The sequence below is a fragment of the Canis aureus genome, chromosome 9, assembly GCF_053574225.1.
Source record: "Canis aureus isolate CA01 chromosome 9, VMU_Caureus_v.1.0, whole genome shotgun sequence".
Classification (NCBI taxonomy): domain Eukaryota; kingdom Metazoa; phylum Chordata; class Mammalia; order Carnivora; family Canidae; genus Canis; species Canis aureus.
Genome location: NC_135619.1, coordinates 38,505,081 through 38,529,478, shown reverse-complemented (window position 1 = coordinate 38,529,478; position 24,398 = coordinate 38,505,081). Strand labels below are relative to the sequence as shown.

Genomic DNA, 24,398 nt, shown 5'->3' with positions numbered 1-24,398 from the left:
TGGCCAACAGACACATGAAAAGATGCTCAACATGACTTATTATCAAGGAAGTGCAAATCAAAACCACAATGAGATATCACCTCACATCTGTAGGATGGCTAAGATCAGAAAGAGACAAAAGGTGTTGGTGAGGATGTGGAGAAAAGGGAATCCTCTTTCACTGTGGGAATGCAAACTGATGCAGCCATTCTAGAAAACAGTATGGAGGTTCCTCAAAAAATTAAATATAGACCTACCCTATGATCCAGCAATCATACTACTGGGTATTTACCTAAAGAATACAAAAGCACTAATTCAAGCATATATGCACCTTGATGTTTATAACAGCATTATGTACAATAGCCAAATTATGGAAACAGCCCACCTGTCCACTGATTGATGAATGGATAAAGAAGATGTGGTACATAATGGAATATTATTCAGTCATAAAAAATAATGAAAATTTGCCATTTGCAATGACACAGATGAGCTAGAGAGTATAATGCAAAGTCAAATAAGTCAGAGAAAGACAAACACCATATGATTTTACTCATACGTGGAATTTAAGAAACAAAAACAGATGAGCAGAGAGAAAATCAAGGGGGAGAGACAAGCAAACCAAGAAATAGGCTCTTAACTACAGAGAACAAACTGATGGTTATTACCAGAAGGGAAGTGGGTGGGAGGATGGGTTAAATAGGTGATGTGGATGAAGGAGTACAGTTATAATTATGTAATGAGGACCAGGTGATGCATGGAAGTGTTTAATCACTATATTGTACACTTGAAACTAATATTATGCTGTATGCTAACTGGAATTTAAATAAAAACTTAAATAATTAAAAGCTGAACCATAGAATCAGTATTATGCTAAAAATAGTTTCAATAAGTAATGCTAAAAATTTCAATAAAAATGTTAAAAATAATAAAGTCAGAAAAGTGAATTCCAAGAAACAGAGAGAAGGAAATAATAAAGGGTGGGAATTATTGAAATAAAAACCAAATACATAAACCATTGATAAAACCAAAATACGGTTCTTTGAAAAGATTAATACAATAGACAAACCTTTAGCAAGACTTATCAAGAATGAAAGAGAAAATGCAAAAACCAACAAATTTAGGTATAAAAAAGATGACAAACACAAATATAGTGGAGATTTTAAAAATTCATCAGTTTTATGATAGCAATACATTTAAAATTTATATAAAAAGGACAAATTTATATAAAAATATAAATTCTCAATATTGACTTTTGAAGGAATAGAAAATATGATTGAATTGATAGCCATTAAATAATTTGAACAGGTAGTTTTAAATCTAATCTCAAAAAATACTGAGCCCAGATTGTTTTAGAGACCCAATTATCCTTCAGGGAACACATGGGTTTTTCCTATATAAGCTAATTCGTAGACTAGCAAGAGAGAGCTCCCAATTAATTTTATGAGGCAAGAACAGCCTTGACAAACTTAAAAGAATAGCATAAGATGATAATTATAGATCAGTTTTACTTATTTCCATAAATACAGATATAATACCTGAAATCTTAGCAAACTGAATCCAGCGAAGTGTAAAACATGACCCAAAAGTATTGAACTCAGGATTAATGATGGTTTAACACTATTGTCTATTAATGTAATTCACATATTAACAGATTAAAGAGGAAACTGCATTGCCAATTATTCAAAATCCATAACCATTCATGATAAAAATAGGTAGTAAACTGAATTAGAAAGGAGCTTCCTTAAAATCTACCTACAACCTATAGCGAACTAATATTTAATAGCAACAATTTCGAAGCATTTTTTAAAAAGATTTTATTTATTTATTCATGAGAGACACAGAAATAGAGAGGTAGAGACATAGGCAGAGGGAGAAGCAGGCTCCATGCAGGGAGCCTGAGGTGGGACTCTATCCTGGAACTCCAGGATCGCACTCTGAGCCTAAGGCAGAAGCTCAACCCACTGAGCCACCCAGGCATCCCTGGAAGCACTTTTTTTTTTTAAAACAAGATTTTATTTATTTATTTATAGACACACACACACACACACACACACACACATACACACACAGAGAGAAGCAGGCTCCATGCAGGGAGCCCATTGTGGGACTCCATCCAGGGTCTCCAGGATCACGCCCTGGGCTGCAGGCGGCGCTAAACCGCTGCGCCAATGGGGCTGCCTAGAAACATTTTTTGAAGTCAGTTACCTAAGATCAGTGCTTCTATTTAACACTTTTCTGGGTGAAAAGAGCTCTCTGATATGGCACTACTGGGCTCTCTCAACCCCTTTACCCCTCTACTAGGAGCAGAGTGACCTAATTGATAAACTTGGGAAAATTAAACTGAGCATGTTTAGCTCGTCCTTCCTGTCTTGGGAAGGAACATATTGCTACAGAATGCGCTCTCTTCCTCCAGCAGAAGCTCTTCTCCTATGTGGAAAGAATTTGGTTAAGTATTTCCTGTTGCTGGGAGATCATGATTACCGATTTTTGGGATCTGTTAGCAGGCCTGTTTGACTTTCTTATGAAGCTAATCAAAATATTTTCACCTCTCCATCTGTCATGTCATATTTGTCAATTTGTTCAGATGTTAAGTGAAAAGGTGCTACTTATTTGATCCCTCCAAAGCCTCCAACAGCAAAAACAGCAGATTTTTCCTCAAATTAATTTATATATTCCATGCAATTCCAAATAAAATGTCAACAAGACTGTCACATAACTTCAAAAGCTGTTTCCTAGAACTCTTAGTAAGTGTAAAGGGTCAAGAACAGCTGAGACAGTGAGGAGAGAAAAAAAGGAGAAGAAGGAAGGGAAGGAAAATTGGAAGCACTTACTCTACCTGACACCAAGACTTAATATAAAACCTTAGTAATTAACTAGTATAATATTGGTACAGGGGTTGACAATAGTCCAATGACTAGAACCCTGAAACAGATCCTCTTATATATGACAATGGCAGATTATATTATCATTAGTTGGAAGAGGACAGTAAATAAATTATACTTGGATAACTATCTATATATATGGAAACCAATAAATTCTCACATATAAAAATTGATTATGTACAACTATAATTGAATTAACCGACAAATTAGAAAAGTAACATACTCACTGGATTGCCATACACTGTAAGCTCTCTGAGAGAAGAGATACCATCAAGTTTTTCCAGCTCTGCCATATCCTATCGAAAAGTTAATCAATAAATTACTTAGTGGTTAGATTCAATATCTTTAAATATATGCTGATTTGAAGTAATCATATGGAAGTACTGGATTGCAGCTAGTTCTTGATTGAATTCTCCAAAGTGAGCTTGAGTGACACATTCTATATTGTTGATTAAGAACAAATCTATGTACTATTGATTCCAAATGTATGACTGGTAAAGATGATAATCTAGCAGGGGAAGTTGGCCATGTGGCAGCAATTGCAAGAAAAGACCAAATTTCTTCTCAGAAAATTATGGTCTAGGTCTGAGATTATATTTGGTTAATTCCCCCAGAGGATTGACCCAGAAGTGTGGAAAAGATGGTGAATCCAGTCTAAATAATTTTAAATACATCCCTAACCGTACAGGAACATGTGATATAGAGTGGACTACATCCTGATATATTTTCTTAGAGTATATATAGTTGAAAAAGTATTTTTCTAGTGGAATGACTTGTCTTCCCTACTGGATGGGGTTATTTATTATTACCTATTTAACACTGGTGAAAGTTTGCAAGTACATTTTAATTTTTGCAAAATTATTTTTAAAAATGCTATTTCTGACAAAATTTAGGTGACAAGCTCAGTTTCAGTTTGCTGCTAGTTTATAGTATTAAAATAAAATTATTGATATGCTCCTATTCTTATTTGGAATGACAAGTAGACATAGCAAATTCACCCAGTAACTATAAAGAAACTTAGACTTAATTTTAGACCTTTGGAAGTGGAATTTAAATGCTGATTTTCATAATTTTGATCTTAGAAGTATCATAAGGGAGGACTCTGGAAAAGCTTTGATAGTCCATTATCTATAGAGATATTATGCATTTGACCCACAGGTAGTTCCTGTATGTGGAACCAAAGCCTGACTGGAAAGCATAGAAATGTGAAAAGTCTTCTGAATTATTTTCGCAAATTAAACAGATTTTGGCAGTGTTCACTAGTGAAATATTTCTAATTAAAATGTTTGTTTCTCCTGGAATATGTTAATATGAGAAACCAAGTGTTAAATTTGTAGAGGATAATGCTGGTATAAAGAGACATCAAGAAAACTAATATGTTCATAATTGGGGAAGAGGGCCAATGGCTTCCCAATTTTAATGTAGAGTAGTTTTTACAATGGAGTTGTTGTACCACCTAGATTTGGTAAATTTTCAGGAATTTTGTGATATGGTGTTCAGCTTGAAATTGACCATGGTGGAAAAAATACTGCCAATTAAATTGGCAAATACTATTGATAAGGACCCCCTCCCCGCCTGAAGAGCAGGCCATTAAACATTAACCAGCACACCAATAGTGGTTACCTTTTTTTTTTTAATTTATTTTTTATTGGTGTTCAATTTACCAACATACAGAATAACCCCCAGTGCCCGTCACCCATTCACTCCCACCCCCCGCCCTCCTCCCCTTCTACCACCCCTAGTTCGATAAAGGAGGAAAGACTATCCATTGGAAGAAAGACAGTCTCTTCAATAAATGGTGCTGGGAAAATTGGACATCCACATGAAACTAGACCACTCTCTTTCACCATACACAAAGATAAACTCAAAATGGATGAAAGATCTTAATGTGAGACAAGATTCCATCAAAATCCTAGAGAAGAAGAATACAGGCAACACCCTTTTTGAACTCGGCCACAGTAACTTCTTGCAAGATACATCCACGAAGGCAAAAGAAACAAAAGCAAAAATGAACTATTGGGACTTCATCAAGATAAGAAGCTTTTGCACAGCAAAGGATACAGTCAACAAAACTAAAAGACAACCCACAGAATGGGAGAAGATATTTGCAAATGACATATCAGATAAAGGGCTAGTTTCCAAGATCTATAAAGAACTTATTAAACTCAACACCAAAGAAACAAACAATCCAATCATGAAATGGGCAAAAGACATGAAGAGAAATCTCACAGAGGAAGACATAGTGGTTACCTTTTGAGTACATTTTCAGGATAAGCTCTATGGCAATCATGGTAATAGTTAGACTTAGATTGGCGCCTTTCATTTAGGGCAAGAAATAGCAGTGGATTATTTCCTGGAGTCATTTCTTAGCCTTAGGTGATTACTGAGATGTTTAAAAGCAGACACGGTTGTTTGATCCCAGATAGGGAATCATTTAGACACAGAAACCAAAATAGGACTGTAAAGCTGATTAAATAAGTCACCTTTCAGTCATGTTTCTGGTATTCTATCAGCAAAGGCAGGACTATAGGTAACAATTTTCCAAATCTACATTATAGGTCCTGATGGCTAAGTGAAAAGCTTCACACTGGAATCTTATCAAGAATATGCAGTTTATGAAAGTTTTTAAAATTGGTTAATGCAGGGCAGCATATACCTTCATCTGAAGTATTGTTTTCTTAATTTTTCTATGCCTTTTCCCTCCTACTCTAGACATCTTTATCAACCCAAGGGTTATAATCTGATTTCCCATTTGTGGGAATTAATGCTGGTGTTAGCTTACCCATGTTGGTATGAATCTAGAGAAAAAAATCTCTCCTATAAAAGAAAATATGAATGGAGAGTTAAGAATTTTGAAGAACATAATATCTTCAGTAGAATTAAACAGAATCTCCAACTCAACTTCTTACTCCTCTTAATGTTTCCCAGCTAAATGTATGTTCACATTAAGGTACTATAATATTAATAGAATGAGTTTGATTGTATAATGATCAATCTAAATTAAAGGAAATTCTATTTCAAGGATAAAAATAATGTTGGGTTGATCATTAAATAATCAATATCCCTTCATTCCATGTTATATGCATAATTTCTCATGATTTATCATATAGGTTGTCTATAGCTACATTAAATTTTTATTAAAAAATTACCTTGACTAGGCATTATCCTGCTTTTTACTGGGTTGGAAGTTGTTACAACAGTGGATCTGCCATTCATTCTCTTCTTTTAGTGGGTTAGAAGGGTGGGGATGTGAGGCAAGGACACTCCTGGGGAAAAGCAGGTTACCTGGTCTAATCACTTTATAATTATGTGGATAAATAGCTCTGCTGTCAAATAGACCAATGATATTTGATAGGAAGAAGGTCCTTATTTATGAAATATTCTTAGTACAGGATCTCCCTGGTTATAGTGAATAAACCTACAACAATGGAATTATCAAGCATGGTTACCTATAAAATAATCACATAAGCACAAGAAGAAAATGGAGGTATTTCATAAATGAAACATTCCCTTTTATATGGATCACTCAAAATCTCTCTCTTTTTTTAAAGATTTTATTTATTTATTCATGAGAGGCACAGAGAGAGAGAGGCAGAGACACAGGCAGAGGGAGAAGCAGGCTCCATGCAGGGAGCCCAATGTGGGACTTGATCCTGGGTCTCCAAGATCACACCCTGGGCAGAAGGCGGCGCTAAACAGCTGAGCCACTGGGGCTGCCCAGATCACTCAAAGTCTCACTTGGAGATCTTATATTTTACTCTAAGCTAGAGAGTATGTAAAAAGAAAGGACCTGAGAAGCCACAGGAGTGTTCCAGATCCTGTGTATCCTTGAAATTATAGTAAAGCTTGATACTGGATAAGATCTCTTAAGTCTGATATGACAATGCTTTGCGTCACCTTAGTTGCTATCACTGGAAAGATTTCCCATAGGATTGCAATTTTCCCAATTTAGATTTCCTCTGGATAAAGCTTTGTAAGAATCATTGCATTTGGAAGGCTTTTCTCAGATGAATGTTGTTTGAAATTGAAAAATTAGTTGTATGTCATTTTTCTCTGTATGTATATTTCCTAGTTGCTATGTAGGACAGGGCTCATGATTTTTTTCTAGCATTGAACAGGCTTTTATATCACCCCAGAAGGGGCTCCCTGAACTTTAGCAAGTAAAGCCACAAATATTGATGGCATAATTACTATGTACCAGGTACTATGCTACATACTGATACAAATGTGGGCAAGATATAGTTGGTCTCTGTTCTTGGGTAGAAGTCCACATTTCATTTTGTCCTTGAGATTGTTTAGAGGTATGGGCAGAAGTAAAATTGGTAAAAGGAGGGCTAACATCATCACCAAAACACTGAGAGAAATGTTAGGGCTGTGTAAGGCTATGTATATCTTCAACAGTCTTATCTGCATACTGTATCAGGAGAGAGTCTGAGCAGGCTCAGTTGGGATAGGGCCTAAAGGAAATAGGTTGAATTCTGAGCAGGTAAAACCAAAGCAGGACCTTATCTAAGGGAAGCCTTAAGTGTGTAGAGATGGAATATTAAGGCTAAATAAGGGCCATTATCAGGAACCAATTCAAATGTCAGTCAGATCAAGGACAAATGCCAAGTTTAAAGGGCCACAGGAAGGCTGGGATTGAGATGCAGAAATAGCTTGGACCAAGAGTAGCTAAGAACAAAGAGATCTATTAGAGAGAACTGCTGAGAGGAGCTTAGAACATTTAAAGCTAACTCTTTTTTTAGCAGGTGGATGCATGTGGGTTGGTTGGATTTATAAGTCAGAGTGGACATCTTTGCATCAACAGACTATTTATATGCCTTTGTTTCACAGAGTATTTACATGACATAAAACAAGTTAGCACATTAGCAAAGTTTTCATTGGTGTGTTTGGAACTTTTATGTTTAAGAGGAGTTAAGTCTTATAAACTTCATTTAAAAACTACAAAATAATGTTACCTGGATTTTATTATATCCTAGGAAGAGTTTCTCTAATTTTACCAAAGGTTGTAATCTGCTCAACTCTCGTAGTCTGTTTTCCTCCAGGTGAAGTGCCAACAGAGAGCTTGGTTTGGCAAAGGCACTGTCATTAAATGCTCTGATGCGGTTATGGTCCACTACCAATTCCTGAAGGACTACTAAATTGTCAAGCCCTTCAATTTGACTGATTTCATTTCCTGGAGAAATAGAAGTCATGATATGTCAGGTGAGCCTAAACTTTCTGAATAAAAGGTTACCCATTTTACTTAAATATTTTTTTAAAGATTTTATTTATTTATTCATAAAGACACAGAGAGAGAATGAGAGGCAGAGACACAGGCAGAGGGAGAAGCAGGCTCCATGCAGAGAGCCCGATTTGGGATTCCATCCGGGGTCTCCAGGATCACGCCCTGGCTGCAGGCGGCGCCAAACCGCTGCGCCACCGGGACTGCCCTTTACTTAAATATTTTTTGTAAAATGATTTCTTAAAAAGTAAAACTGTTAAAAAGAACATATTTCCAAGGAGAAATAGAATGTATTTCTCCATCTCCATTTCAGCCATCATCATCAAATAATATTTGGTAAAATTTCTCCTTTATGTTTGAAAGACCAAGATATGATGTATTAAATGTATGTAATTGACCCAATCTGTTTAGTAATTGAGTACTAAAATAGCTGGTATTGACAAAAGTAAATGTATAAAAGTGCTGCAGAAGAGATACTTCCTGAGTATCTATTATTATAATATTATTCTATTACGCATTCAAATAGGTATATTTAAGTATTTATTAAAATAAATGAATTATTGTGTTTTAATTTGGAAGAATGTACCTTAGTTATGCTGTTATTACCTTCCCAACATATTTTTGCACCACAACCACATACAAAAAGTAAAAATGAATTAAACGTACATTACATTCTTTGAAATTTCAATCCTTTCTTTATAACCCGATTTCTCTCTACTATAGCAATCACTAACTTTGTAAGTATTAATGGTAATGATAATTAATGAGAGGGGGACCCTTGAGTTGACAAAATGCTTTTTTTTTTATAAAGATTTTATTTATTCATGAGAGACACAGAGAGAGAGAGAGAGGCAGAGACACAGGCAGAGGGAGAAGCAGGTTCCATGCGGGAGCCTGACATGGGACTCGATTCCAGGTCTCCAGGATCACACCCTGGGCCAAAGGTGCGTGCTCAACTGCTGAGCCACCCAGTGATCCCGACAAAATGCCTTTATACGTGTTTTCTACTAAACTCTCAAGATAGGACAGGGAAAATATCATTTTTTAAGAATCAGAAAAATGAGGGTCAAGAATTAGGTAACTTGGACATAGACATAAAAGTGGCCTAACCTAGACAGCAGGCCTAACCTAGATCTTTACATTTTAAGCTCAGTGTTGCTTCTATTATACCATACTATATATCATTTTCATTCACTACTCATCCTCCTCGTTTGTTATGGGCGCCTACCAAATTCATATATTGATGTCTTACCTCCTAGTATCTCAGAATGTGACTGCATTTGGGAATAGGGTCTTTAAAGAGGTAACTATGGTTAAATGAGTTCATTGAGGTGAGCTCTAATCCAGTATGACTGGTATTTTTGTAAGAAAATATTCGGACAAAGATACCCATAGAGGGAAGACCATCTGAAGACACAGAGGTCATCTAATAAACCAAAAAAAGATGGCCTCAGAACCAATCCTGCTGACATCTTGATCTTGGCCTTCTAGTCTAGATCTGTGAGGAAATAAATATGTTGTTTGAGCCATCCAGCTTGTGGTACTTTGTTATGGCAGCTCTAGCAAACTAATACATCACTGAATGTGTGATCCTGTGATCTTGGAATTCGTCTCCTTGAAATGTAACATATTTTATCAAATTTAAGGCTACAAAAATTGTTAAGATATGTCAGTATTTATGTATACTAAGAAAGAAAAAAATTGGTTAGGTAAACTATGACATGCTATCAATTAATAACATAGCCAGATTTCAGATATGTTAAAGGAATAAGTGTCTCAGAATTGGTGAACTATGGTAAATTTATTTTGTACCATTCTTATAAAGAAGTTTATAAATCACAACCTTCAATAAAATTGCTCGCATAACTAAATCACAGACTTTGAAACTTTACCAGTGCCTTGCTTATAAATGAAAAAAGTTTATTCAAGTCAGATTGAGAGAAAGTGTCTCAGTTGTGTTAATATATTAATTTTATAAGATTATGTATTTAGACTATCACTTTTAATATTTTAAAGCCAGTGGTATAAAAATTATACAGAATAGTTTCAAGTTCTAAATAATGTCTACCATAGCATATTTTTGGCCACTACTCATTTTAGAATGCTCATTAAACATATTTAAGAAAGGAAATTCCAAAAACAACTATACAGAATGTGATTTCAGGGATCTTACATTTCTTTTACTAGGAGCATTTACCATTGTTTGAAAAATTCCCACTTACTTAACTAAATAGTTAAATTTTAGATAAATTTGACCTCTAATCCTTAAGAGTCTAACTTGCTTCCCTACAGCCTCACTCTGCCCTTCCCTAAAGATTCCACCTTCCTCATATTCTTGCAAATTTAACACAACAGGTGAACTGTAGGTTCATAAGCTCTCTCATGGACCCTGGCATGGCCTCATCTAATCACTGCTTATGTTTGTGTACTCTCCTACAGCTTTTTCCCCTCTTGCCCCTTTAGATCGATCTTAGAATTCTCTCTTCTGTTTAGTTATTAACCTAACTTACCTCTTTATAAACCTCCAAATGTGTTCTGAACCTCACTAGCTACCTTCTGAATTCTTACCTTCTTTTTAGGGAGAAGCTTCTTGAGTATACAACCTCTATCTGTTGCCTGTACTATCTATGCAACCACTTCCCTCTACACTGTTTTTGAGTTTTACTCTTCCCACATTTCCAAATTGGATTCTCTAACACTTACCAGTGGTCTTCTTTTTGTTGAATCCAGTTTTCTTTAAAAAAAAAAATCCAACACTTTTTTTTCAAAGGTCTCATTCTTCCCATCATTTGACTTTGAGGCCATTTATCCTTTCTTTTTCTGACATTTAGAGTCTGCATTTCTTGGTTTTCTTTCAAAATTTCTTGTATGACTGCTTTGCTATTTCTTTTTTCACCAGCCTTCTTAATGCTGGGTCGGGGGCATAGTGGGATGTGTGTATGGGGGTTTGTCTCCACACCTCTTTTGGCCTTTCATTCTTTCTCTATGCTTTTTTCCTAAGTAAGCACATATACTTCACCTGTCACCTCCTTTGGTATAATTCCAAAATACGCATTTCTAGTCCTTTTTTTAAAATTTTTTATTTATTTATGATAGTCACAGAGACAGAGAGAGAGAGAGAGAGAGGCAGAGACATAGGCAGAGAGAGAGGCAGGCTCCATGCACCGGGAGCCCAATGTGGGATTTGATTCCGGGTCTCCAGGATCGCGCCCTGGGCCAAAGGCAGGCGCCAAACTGCTGCGCCATGCAGGGATCCCACATTTCTAGTCCTAACCTGTGGTCCAGTACTACTGCTTTAAAAAGTTTCCATTTTTACATCTCAAAATTATCACAACACAAACTGATTGTTCCCTATTGCAAATTAGCAACATTTCCCAGTGACTTTACCTAGCTTTAGTATCTCCTATTGCCCAATCTCCTAATGAAATAATGAAAACATCTTGAACTATTTTTCCTCTCCTTATATATCTAATTAGTCACTAAGTCCTACTATTTCTTTCTTTTAAAATGCATTTTTGAATTACCATTTACTCCTCCTTTCCACTGACACTACTTTAGCCCAGACCTTTATTATGTCCTTTGTGTTGAATAGAAGATGCATGTGCTTTGGAGTCAGACAGAGCTGTGTTTGACTCTGCAACACACCATTCACTGGTGCAAATGTTGGCAAATTACTTAACCCTACTGAGATTTAACTTCTTCTTTTTTTGTAAGATGCATATAAAATTATTTACCATGTTGAATTACTGTGAAGATCGAATGAGATAATCTATGTAGACAAATACCTTGCCTAATGACTCAATAAATGATAACCATAATTGTCAGAGTCAATTGCCTCAGTCTCTGTATAAGGCTGCTCCAATCTGATTTGCCATGCTAGACATGGCAAAAGAACACATTCCCTTTTTACATTATTAGATTTAAACAGACTTTCCAGGGTTAAGTTGTCTGCTTTTCTCATATGTTACTGTATCTTTTAAAAGATCTGTCATCTGTGCTCATTTTCTTATTCTTTTAAGGCTAAGTCTCTGTGTTTTTGATGCAATTCACAGGACCTTTGATAGGCAAAAAGGTGCATTAAAATTTTTTAAATATGGTCTAGAAAAGCCTGTCTTTCAGAAAAAAGTTACCATATGCAGATCAACTACACAAGTATCTCCCCACATGTCTCAATGATGGGTCTTCCAACCTTTCTTCTATGTCATTAAATAATGTTAGACTAATGTTCCAAACTGTTTCTTCCTCATTCCACTTTTCTAAAGGTTTATAACTCCTACCCATTTTCAACTGCAAAATGAGCATTCTATATCAAATTGGTCATGTTTAGAGGCTTTAGAACTCTCTCAGAGAACTGCATACTCTTTGTTTTTATCAGGTTGGTCCCTTTTCAAATGCTGGCCCACAGACAACACAACTGTGCTCTTGTGACTTTTTTCCTCCCCACCACTTGCAAAACTCTTGGCCATACTTAACCCCAATATAAATTCTATCAATCATTCAAAAAGTCCCATATATGTTTCAATTTAGAGAAAACTCTAAACTTCTACAGCACTTAGGGACGCCTGGGTGGCTCAGTGGTTGAACGTCTGCCTTCGGCTCTGGGTGTGATCCTGGAGTCCCGGGATCGGGTCCCGCATCATGCTCCCTGCCTGGAGCCTGTTTCTCCCTCTGCCTATGTCTCTGCCTCTGTGTATGTGTGTGTGTGTGTGTGTGTGTGTTTCTCATGAATAAATAAATAAAATCTTAAAAAAATAAACTTCTACTGCACTTAAATTAGTAACACATAGTTACTCAGAACTAATTCATCATTAAAAAAAAAAAAAAAGAACTGATTCATCTTTCTTTCAGTATGTCTCCAGAGGCAGATCTTAAACTAGTTTAGAATAAGGATCTCAACTATATGTAATGACAATAATATAGTGTTTCTGTATATTTCTTCATAAGAAACATATTTCTTATGTTTCTGTATGTTACTTCTATTGGTTTTTTAGTTGAACGTGAGGTAAAAGTAAATTATGATATAATACCATATTATATCATATGGTATGATTGAAACTTTGCAAGCCCAGTAAAATTGCATTTTCTAGGGCTAGAAACACAATATTCTCTAGCCCTAGAATATTGCATTTACATTATTTATGTAAATAACCCAAGAAAAACCAATTTGTGATTACTAAAACATTTTTATCAATCTGTTTTAAGTAAATGTTGATGCTAATTTTGCTTATTAAAACAATATTTTCAAATCAATTTATTAATAAAGACTCACACATTGACAGTGTTGCTACTCACCCTGTAGAAAGAGGAATTTTAAATTTCTTAGCCTATTAAGCTGTAGCTGAATTAAATTACAAATTCCATTGTAGCCCAAATGAAGTACTTCTAAACTGTGCATTATTGGAGGCAAATTTTCACTACTCATTATATCTCTGAAACACAAGCATAAGTTTGAGCCCATAAATTTAATTTCAAATGAGTTGTATCAGAAAAAAAAACTGATATGTACTTACTATAAGTTGAAGTTTAAAAATATTAATTTAGTAGTAAATCAGAATTAAATGATAATCTTATCTCTTTGTATTTCATATAATAATCATTTTTTATTCTTTTTTAAATTTAAATTCAGTTTGCCAACATATAACAGTGCATTATGCACTTTTTATTCTTAAAAAAATATTTTTGTATGGTAAAGAACAAAGTACAGAAAGACTTAAAGACTTACTTGAAATGAAAACCAAGTGCCAGCACAATCAATCAAAAAAACGGGAAAAAGATGCATCCAGATTGGAAAAGAATAAGTAAAACTGTCTTTATTCTCAGATACATGATTTTGTATTTAAAATATCCTAAAGAAGCCACCAAAAAACTATTATTGCACTAATAAATGAGTTCAGCATGATTAATATACAAAAATTAATTGAATATCTCCATATTATCAATAAACTGAGAATGACATTAAGAATTCTACTCATAATATTTTAAAAAAGAACAAAATGCTTCAGAAAAAATTTAACAACAGTTGTATAAAATGTATACACAGAAAATACAAAACATTGCTGGGATAAATTAAAGATTATGTAAATGGAGAAATATTTCATGTTCTGATTAGAAGACTCACTATTACTAAAACAGCAGTTCTCCCCAAATTGATCAATTGATTCAATGCAATCTCCATCAAAAGTCTAGCAGGATCCTCCCCTCCATTCAAAAAATGTCCTTATTTATAAGGAAATGTAAAGAACTCAGAATATTCAAAACAATTTTTAAAAAGAAAAAAAGTTGGAGGGTGTATAATCTCTGATTTCAAAACTTTTAAGCTGCGGTAATCAAACCAGTCTGGTACTGGCAAAAGGACAGACAGATCAATGGAATATGATTAAGAATCCAGGAATAAGGGAATCCCTGGGTGGCTCAGCAGTTTAGCGCCTGCCTTTGGCCCAGGGTGTGATCCTGGGGTCCCGGGATCAAGTCCCGCGTCGGACTCCCAGCATGGAGCCTGCTTCTCCCTCCTCCTGTGTCTCTGCCTCTCTCTCTCTCTCTCTGTGTCTCTATCATGAATAAATAAATAAATATTTTTTAAAAAAATCTTAAAAAGGAAAAGAATCCAGGAATAAATTTTACTGGTCAATTGATTTTCAACAAAGATACCAAGGCAACTTAATGACAGAAAGGGAAAGGATGCTTGGACAAATGGATAGCCACATACAAAAAGAAGAATTTGAGCTAACATTATACCTTGTAAAATACACAAACATTAACTCAGAATGGATCTTAATCCTAAATGAAAAAAACATAAAATTGTTCGAATAAAATGTGAGAAAATCTTTTTGATGTTAGGGTAGCACCAAAATCACAATCGGTAAGAGGAAAAGTTGATAAATTGGACTTAGTCAATTGTCCTTTAAAAGACACCATTTAATTAAGAAGGGCACATGATGTGATGAGCACTGGGTGTTATACATAACTGATGAACTACTGAAAACTGCATCTGAAACTAATGATGTACTATATGTTGGCTAATTGAATTTAAATAAAAAAAGACACCATATAAGAAAAGATAAGTCCTTTAGAGAAAATGCTTATAAATCATGAAATACCACTTCAAATCCTTAGAAAGCCTATAGTAAAAAAGACAATAACAAATATTGGTGGGGATGTAGAGAAATTAGAATCCTCATAAACTGTTCTTATTAATGAAAACTGGTGTAACCACTTTGGAAAATAGTTTGGCAGCTTCTTACAAAGTTAAACATGAAATTACCATATGACCCAGAATTTCACTCCTAGATTTCTACTAAGAAATGAAAACATAAGTGTTTCCAAATACGTTTACACAACTGTTTATAGCAGCATTATTATTATTACTAGCCCCAAAATGGAAGCAATCCAGATGTCTATCAACTGGTGAATGGATAAATGGCACGTGGCATATCCATCCAATGCAATACCCAGCATATTCAGCAATAGAAAGGGATGAACTACTAACAGATGCTATAGTATAAATGAACCTCAGAAACATTATGTTAAATATAAGAAGTCAGATACAAAAGACAACATATATGATTCTATTTATAGGAAATGTCTAGAAAACATAACTTTATGGAAAGTGAATTAGTAGTTTCTTGGAGCTAGAACTGGGAAAGGGAACTGACCAAAAATGGACATGATGATCTTTTTTGGTGTGATGGAAATGTTCTAAAAGTGTATTGTGGTAATAGTTGCACAACTATGAATTTAGGAAAAATTATACACCTAAAATGAGTGAATTTGGTATGTAAACTATACTTCAGTAAAGCTGTTGAAAACAATGGATAGTCCCAAAATAAAGGATATGTACAAATCAAATATTCATAGTAGCTTTAATCAAACTAGCCTCAAATTGGAAACAACCCAAATGCCCATCAACAATAAATGGATAAACAATTTGTCATATAATCTATAATGGTATGCTACTAAGCAGTAAAATGAAATGAATGGCTGACACTTGCAACAACATATATGAATCTCAAAAGAATTATGCTAAGTGAAAGAAGCCAGACACAAAAGACTCCTTACTAAATGATTGCAATCATATGAAATTTTAGAGAAAGGCAAAATTATAGTGATAGAAAACAGATCAGTGGTTGTTTCCAGGATCCAGGGTGTTGGGGAGGAGATTGCAAAAAGATGTGAGTTTGGGGGATGGGAATAGTTTACTTTGATTGTAGTAATGGGTGCTCGCTTCGGCAGCATGTATACTAAAATTGATTGTAGTAATGGTTATATGACTGAATATATATATTTTTAAAGATTTTATTTATTTATTCAAGAGAGAGAGAGAGAGAGAGAGGCAGAGACACAGGTAGAGGGAGAAGCAGGCTCCATGCAGGGAGCCTGATGTGGGACTTGATTCCGGATCTCCAGGATCACACCCTGGGCCGAAGGCGGCGTCAAACTGCCGGGCCACTGGGCTGCCCTGACTGAATACGTTTGTCAAAATTCACTAAACTTAAGTTGGTGAGTTTTATTATATGTAAATTATACTTCAATAAAGGTGGGTAAAACCACAATTCCTCATTGGAATAACTGGAATGAAAATATTCTGTGTTGGAGATATGTGGATCTCTTCATGTTCTACCAAAAATGTGTAGGAAGGTGGGAGTTAAGTCCTCATCTTCTTTGTAAAGAATCTTTTCCATTGATACTGGGGCATTAAGTGACCAGATAAATAATTTAGGAACACAAACAAAACAAAGGTTAAAAGAAACCTAAGTCCATGCTACTTTCATGGGGTGATGAAAACACTTTGGAATTAGATGGTCATAGTGGTTGCACAACTTTATATATATGCTAAAATACTTGATGAATTGTATATAAAGGATGAGTGTTATGGTTTGTGAATTGTATCTCAATTAAAAAAGCATTAAACTTAGAATATCTTTTCTTTTTTTTTTTACAATATAGGTATGAAATGCAGGAAGCAGGGAAAAAGCAATGACAAAGGACTATTTTGAATATCTTTTTATTTGTGATATTTATTATTAGAATGTAGCTATTAAATAAGTATTAAAGTAAGATAAATGTAGATTACTGCTATTACTAATGTGACTAACTGCTTTATAAACTCCCAACCAAAATTGTTTATAATTGTGAAAGAAAGATAGTACCTGTTTATTTTTGAAGTTCCTTGTTGTCCATAGCCACTTGAAGGCACTTTCTGGTAGAGTAACTGCCTGTTGGTCAAGTGAGTTTGAGGTTTTACTCTGGGTATGATGGATTCAATATGATTATAATTGAGGCACAAGACCTATAGAAAGAACACCTTATTAATCAGACATTTAAATATGAAAACTACTGTATATATATTTTTGTTTTTAGATTATTAACATCCTAAAAACTATTAAGATGGTATAGGTAAAATGTGAACTATCCAACATAATTTAATAATATATCAGTGTTAAAAATGACATACATTTTTATATCCCAAATGGTCTGGACGTGGCTTTGAATGTGTTTTTTTTCACAATCTGACTTACTGGGAAATGACAATATTTTAAACAAAATAATGGAGACCCTAGAAAGCTGTTCAACATTCTCAATCAGCACTCCTGACTTCTTCAAGCCTGATATAGGTGAAATAATTCTTTGTTGGAGAGATCACCATTTCCCTATGTTTAAAAGGACTTTGTAGATGGCTTAGCCAAAGCTATAGGACAGGAGGCAGTAAGGTTGCTTTAAGAACTTCAGTATCTTCCAATTTCATTCCATACCTGCTCATTATAGAGGAACCCTTCCAAAATAAATGATAGCGTCAGAAGGAAAAATCTATGTATAATTGGGGTTCCAGAGAGTGCCAAAAGGGACAGAGGGCCAAAAAGCATATTTGAACAAATCATAGCTGAGAACTTCCCTAATTTGGGGAGGGAAACAGGCATACAGATCCAGGAGATAGAAAGATCCCCCCATAAAACCAATAAAAACCATTCAACACCTCAACATTTAATAGTGAAACTTGCAAATTCCAAAGATAAAGAGAAAATCCTTAAAGCAGCAAGAGACAAGAGATCCCTAACTTATATGGGGAGAAATATTACATTAACAGCAGACCTCTCAACAGAGACCTGGCAGGCCAAAAAGGGAAATATTCAGGGTACTAAATGAGAAGAACATGCAGCCAAGAATACTCTATCCAGCAAGGCTCTCATTCAGAATAGGAGGAGAGATAAAGAGCTTCCAAGATAGACAGAAACTGAAAGAATATGTGACCATGACCACCAAACCAGCTCTGCAAGAAATATTAAGGGGGACTCTGTAAAAGAAAGAGGAAGCCCAAAGAAATAAGCCACAAAAACAGGGACTGAATAGGTATTACGATGACACTAAATTCATATCTTTCAATAGTAACTCTGAACGTGAATGGGCTAAATAATCCCATCAAAAGACGTAGGGTTTAAGACTGAAAAAGCAAGACCCATCTATTTGCTGTCTACAAGAGACTCATTTTAGACCTAAGATACTTACAGCCTGAAAATGAAAGGTTGGAGAACCATTTACCATTCAAATGGTCCTCAAAAGAAATCTGGGGTAGCAATCCTCGTATCAGATAAATTAAAGTTTATCCCAAAGACTGTAGTAAGAGATGAAGAGGGACACTATATCATACTCAAAGGGTCTATCCAACAAGAAGACCTACCAATCATGAATATTTATGCCCCTAATGTGGGAGCTGCCAAGTATATCAATCAATTAATAACCAAAGTAAAGACATACTTAGATAATAATACACTAATAGTGGGAGACTTCAACACGGCACTCTCTGCAAATGACAGATTTTCTAACCACAAGATCACCAAAGACACAAGACCTTTAAATGATACACTGGACCAGATAAATTTCAGATATTTACAGAACTTTACATCCAAACGCAACTGAATACACATTCTTCTCAAGTGCGCATGGAACTTTCTCCAGAATAGACCACATACTGGGTCACGAATCAGGTCTTAACAGGTACCAAAAGATTGGGATTGTCCCCTGCATATTTTCAGACCATAATGCTTTGAAAATTGAACTCAATCACAAGAAGAAATTTGGAAGAAATTCAAACATGTGGAGGTTAAAGAGCATCCTGCTAAAAGATGAAAGTGTCAACCAGAAAATTAGAGAAGAATTAAAAAGATTCATGAAAGTAATGAGAATGAAGATACAACCATTCAAAATCTTTGGGATACAGCAAAAGCAGTCCTTAGAGGGAAATACATTGCAATAGAAGCATCCCTCAAAAAATTGGAAAAAAAATCAAATACGCAAGCTAACTTCACACCTAAAGGAACTGGAGAAGGAACAGCAAATAAAACCCACACCGACCAGAAGAAGAGAGCTAATAAAAAGATTCAAGCAGAACTCAATGAAATATAGACCCCGGAAGAACTATAGAACAGATCAGCAAAACCAGGAGTTGGTTCTTTGAAAGAATTAATAATATACAGAAACCAGTCTTATTAAAAAAGAAAAGAGAAAAGACTCAAATTAATAAAATCATGAATGAAAAGGAGAGATCACAACCAATACAAGTAAATACAAAAGATTTTCAAAACATATTATGAGCAGCTATACGCCAATAGATTAGGCAATCTAGAAGAAATGGACGCATTCCTAGAAAACCATAAATTACCAAAACTGGAACAGGAAAAAATAGAAAACCTGAACAGGCCAATAACCAGGGAGGAAATTGAAGCAGTCATCAAAAACCTCCCAAGACACAAAAGTCCAGGGCCAGATGGCTTCCCAGGGGAATTCTATCAAACATTTAAAGAAGAAAACATACCTAGTCTACTAAAGCTGTTCCAAAAGATAGAAAGGGATGGAATACTTCCAAACCTGTTTTATGAGGCCAGCATCACCTTAATTCCAAAACCAGACACAGAACCCACCAAAAAGGAGAATTATAGACCAATATCCCTGATGAACACAGATGCAAAAATTCTCAACAAGATACTAGCCATAGGATCCAATAGTACATTAAGAAGATTATTCACCATGATAAAGTGGGATTATCTCCAGGATGCAGGGTTGATTCAACACTCGTAAAACAATCAATGTGATAGATCATATCAACAAGAGAAAAACAAGAATCACATGATCCCCCTCAATAGATGGAGAGAAAGCATTTGACAAAATATAGCATCCATTCCTCATCAAAACTCTTCAGAGTGTAGGGATAGAGGGAACATTCCTCAGCATCTTAAAAGCCATCTACAAAAAGCCCACAGCAAATATCATTCTCAATGGGGAAACACTGGGAGCCTTTCCCCTAAGATCAGGAACACGACAGGGATGTCCACTCTCACCACTGCTATTGAACATAGTACTAGAAGTCCTAGCTCATCAATCAGGCAAGAAAAAGAAATAAAAGGCATTCAAATTGGCAAAGAAGAAGTCAAACTCTCACTATTCGCAGATGACATGATACTGTACATAAAAACCCTAAAGACTCCACCCCAAGATTGCTGGAACTCATACATCAATTCAGCAGTGTGGCAGGATACAAAATCAATGTCCAGAAATCAGTGGCATTTCTATACACTAACAATGACACCGAAGAAAGAGAAATGAAGGAATCAATCCCATGTACAATTGCACCCAAAAGCATAAGATCCCTAGGAATAAACCTAACCAAAGAGGTAAAGGATCTATACCCTAAAAACTACAGAACACTTCTGAAAGAAACTGAGGAAGACACAAAGAGATGGAAAAATATTCCATGCTCATGGATTGGAAGAATCAACATTGTGAAAATGTCTATGCTACCCAGGGCAATTTACACATTCAATGCAATCTCTATCAAAATACCATGGACTTTCTTCAGAGAGTTGGAACAAATCATCTTAAGATGTGTGGAATCAGAAAAGACCCCGAATAGCCAGGGGAATATTAAAAAAGAAAACCAGAGCTGGGGGCATCACAATGCCAGACTTCAGGTTGTACTACAAAGCTGTGGTCATCAAGACAGCGTGGTACTGGCACAAAAACAGACACATAGATCAATGGAACAGAATAGAGAACTCAGAAATGGGGCCTCAGCTCTATGGTCAACTAATACTCGACAAAGCAGGAAAGACTATCCATTGGAAAAAGGACAGTCTCTTCAAAAAATGGTGCTGGGAAAATTGGACAGCAACATGCAGAAGACCACGTCTTACACTATTCTCTTACACCAGACACAAAGATAAACTCAAAATGGATGAAAGATCTAAATGTGAGACAGGAATCCATCAAAATTGTAGAGGAGAGCAAAGGCAACCCTTTTTGAACTTGGCCACAGCAACTTCTTGTAAGGTACATCTATGAAGGCAAGGGAAACAAAAGCAAAAATGAACTATTGGGACTTAATCAAGATAAAAAGCTTCTGCACAGCAAAAGAAACAGTCAACAAAGCTAAAAGACAACTTACAGAATGGAAGAAGATATTTGCAAATGCCCTATCAGATAAAAGGCTAGCATCCAAGATCTATAAGGAACTTATTAAACTCAACAGTAAGAAACAATCCAATCATGAAATGGGAAAAAGACAAGAACAAAATTTCATGGAGGAAGGAAGACATAGACGTGGCCAACAAGCACATGAGAAAATGCTCCACATCACTGGCCATCAGAGAAATACAAATCAAAACCACAATGAGATACCACCTCACACCAGTGAGAATGGGGAAAATTACCAAGACAGGAAACAACAAATTTTGGAGAGGATGTGGAGAAAGGGGAGCCCTCTTGCACTGTTGGTGGGAATGTGAACTGGTACAGCCACTCTGGAAAACTGTGTGGAGGTTCCTCAAAGAGTTAAAAATAGAGCTACCCTATGACCTAGCAATTGCACTGCTGCTGATTTACCCCAAAGATACAGATGCACTGAAATGGCAGGATACCTACACCCCAGTTTATAGCAGCAATGTCCACAACAGCCAAACTGTGGAAAGAGCCTTGGTGTCCATCGACAGATGAATGGATAAAGGAGCTGTGGTCTATGTATACAACAGAATATTATTCAGCCATGAGAAAGGACAAATACCCACCATTTGCTTCAATGTGGATGGAACTGGAGGGTATTATGCTGAGTGAAGTAAGTCAATTGGAGAAAGACAAACATTATATGGTCTCATTCATACAGGGAATATAAGAAATAGTGAAACGGATTAAAAGGGAAAGGAGAAAAAAATGAGTGGGGAAATATTAGAGAGGAAGACAAAACATGAGAGACTCCTAACTCTGGGAAATAAACAAGGGGTAGCGGAAGGGGAGGTGGGCAGAGGGATCGGGTGACTGGGTGACAGGCACTGAGGGGGACACTTGACAGGATGAGTACTGGGTGGTATACTGTATGTTGGCAAATCGAACTCCAATAAAAAAATATACCAAAAAAGGAGGGGAGGAAATCCTTCCATCTCAGCTCTACTGCAGAGTAAGATTTACTGCTTACAAGACAATCATATATAACTGAAGTCAACTGAAATAGTTTTGGAAAGTAATACTTTTTCTTTCTTGGCAAAAAAATGCTTTAGGGGTTTCTTTAATAACATTAAAATGAATTTTAATCCAAAATAAAGATTACAACTTGCACTGAAAACCTTGAAAGAAAAAAATTCATGAATGACTCACCTTCACATTAGGCAGATAGATTAATCCACTGAATGACGTAAGATTATTGTTTTGTAGGTTCACATTACATACATTTCTAAATTGGTCAACTGGAATCAAATCCACAGTTCTGAATTTAGATAAATATAGTCACAATTTTAATAGAAAAATTATGCAGGAGAATCATTCATGTACAATCCCAAAAACATTTTAAAAACAACTCTGACAAATGCTATGAAAAAGAATTGCCTTGGTGTAAAGTATATGGGTCAAATAACTGGATAAATATATGTTTTTGTTGGACACATATGTAAGAAAGTGACATAGAATTTGATTACTTTAAAAATATCCATAAACATAGCACTATCACAAAAGAAACTTTTAAAATAAACATCTACAATTTCTTTATAAGCTTACATACATGTTCATGAAATTGCAGTGAAGTGATGGAGTAAATCATAAGATTTTCAGGTTATAAGCTGCAGGGGATATATGTGAAACACGTTATTTCTGAAATACCAGGAAGACGTTAGGGATGGGAAAGAAAAAGGGAAAGAAAGCAGGTGAGGTCTTTGGAAAAAGAGTTTTTTGTGAAATCTCCTAAAAACTTTTATGGCATTCCATCTTGTAAGGATGCTTTCATAATTAAAAAGAATGCTTGATTCCTAGTCCATAGCTGTACAACTGTTCCACCTTTCTTTAAGCCATGATAGAGAAGATTACCTGCCTTAACCACTTCTTTAACTAAATCCTGAATCCTGTAGTTAAAATTATGACATACTTTTATCCATTAAGAAGGCATTCATTCAATATATTTTTATTAGTATTTTCTAACTACAGACTATATGTTTGGAAAGGCTACAACAAATATGAAAACGCACTGTCTCTGCCCTCATGAAATGGGATCCCCAAAAATTAAAATAAGAAAGGAAAGTGAATATACTAGAGTTAGATGTTATGGCATTTTAGGGAAAGAAAAACTGATCTGGAAAGTCAGGAGTCACTTCACAGTGGAGAAAGATTTTAAAATGAGCCTTGGGAAATTTACAGGGATTTGTCAGGCAAATTAGAAGAAGAGTTCCAGATAGTGGAACAAGCATAAACAAAGGCAGAAAAAGAATCATAGCATCTTGTGATTGAGATTAAGGAACTGAATATTTTAGAACTTCTGGAGTATAAAGAGTAATGGGCAGTAAAGGTGAGGATTATAAGAGATAAAAATAGGTATAAAAGTTGACTGGTAAAAAAAAAAAAAGTAAAAAAAAAAAAAGGTAATTAAGAGTCTTCCATGCCATTTAAAGGAATTTTACATTTTATTTTGTAGACAGTGGAAAGCCACTGATCAATGTTGAGAAGGAAGTGATCTGATAAATCTTGCATCTTAGAATAATAAATGGATTTGCGAGGAAGTTTATGAAACACAAAAAAACCAAAACTATCACCAAGAGAGTTTCTAAAATAGTTCATTTCCCACTGTAGGCCAGTGGTAGTGACTGTGGAAAGAAGAGGGGAATTATGAGACATACTTACAATATGGACTCTGAAGAACGTGGTGATCAATTACAAATGGAAGACAAAGGAGAAAGAAATGACCCTTAGATTTTTGTCTTGGGCAACATCAGGTGGATGTTGTCTTTTAGATGCTGTTTGAAGAGCAACTGAATATTCAAGTAAAGAGCTCAAGTTTGGGCTAAACTTAA

The 24,398-nt window shown here is 35.4% G+C and overlaps 1 protein-coding gene and 1 long non-coding RNA gene across 7 annotated transcripts in view; one reads left to right on the top strand and one right to left on the bottom strand.

The window, feature by feature from the left end:
- Positions 1-24,398, bottom strand: part of LRRC9 (leucine rich repeat containing 9) — a 123,600-nt gene that overhangs the window by 21,064 nt on the left and 78,138 nt on the right. For 5 of the 6 annotated variants that reach the window (XM_077909490.1, XM_077909491.1, XM_077909489.1 and 2 more), the window contains 5 exons: positions 22,720-22,828; positions 17,232-17,371; positions 13,378-13,514; positions 7,820-8,037; positions 3,089-3,157 (listed from right to left, as the gene is read on the bottom strand). In XM_077909490.1, the coding sequence (XP_077765616.1) occupies positions 3,089-3,157; positions 7,820-8,037; positions 13,378-13,514; positions 17,232-17,371; positions 22,720-22,828 (673 nt within the window). Of the gene's footprint in view, positions 1-3,088; positions 3,158-7,819; positions 8,038-13,376; positions 13,515-13,807; positions 13,932-17,231; positions 17,372-22,719; positions 22,829-24,398 lie in introns of those variants that run through there. The other variant, XR_013386286.1, reaches the window with a different exon arrangement.
- LOC144320677 (uncharacterized) overlaps positions 7,796-24,398 on the top strand; it is a 33,343-nt gene continuing 16,740 nt past the window's right edge. The window contains exon 1 of the long non-coding RNA XR_013386289.1: positions 7,796-8,066. This is a non-coding gene — a long non-coding RNA (uncharacterized LOC144320677). The remainder of the gene's footprint in view (positions 8,067-24,398) is intronic.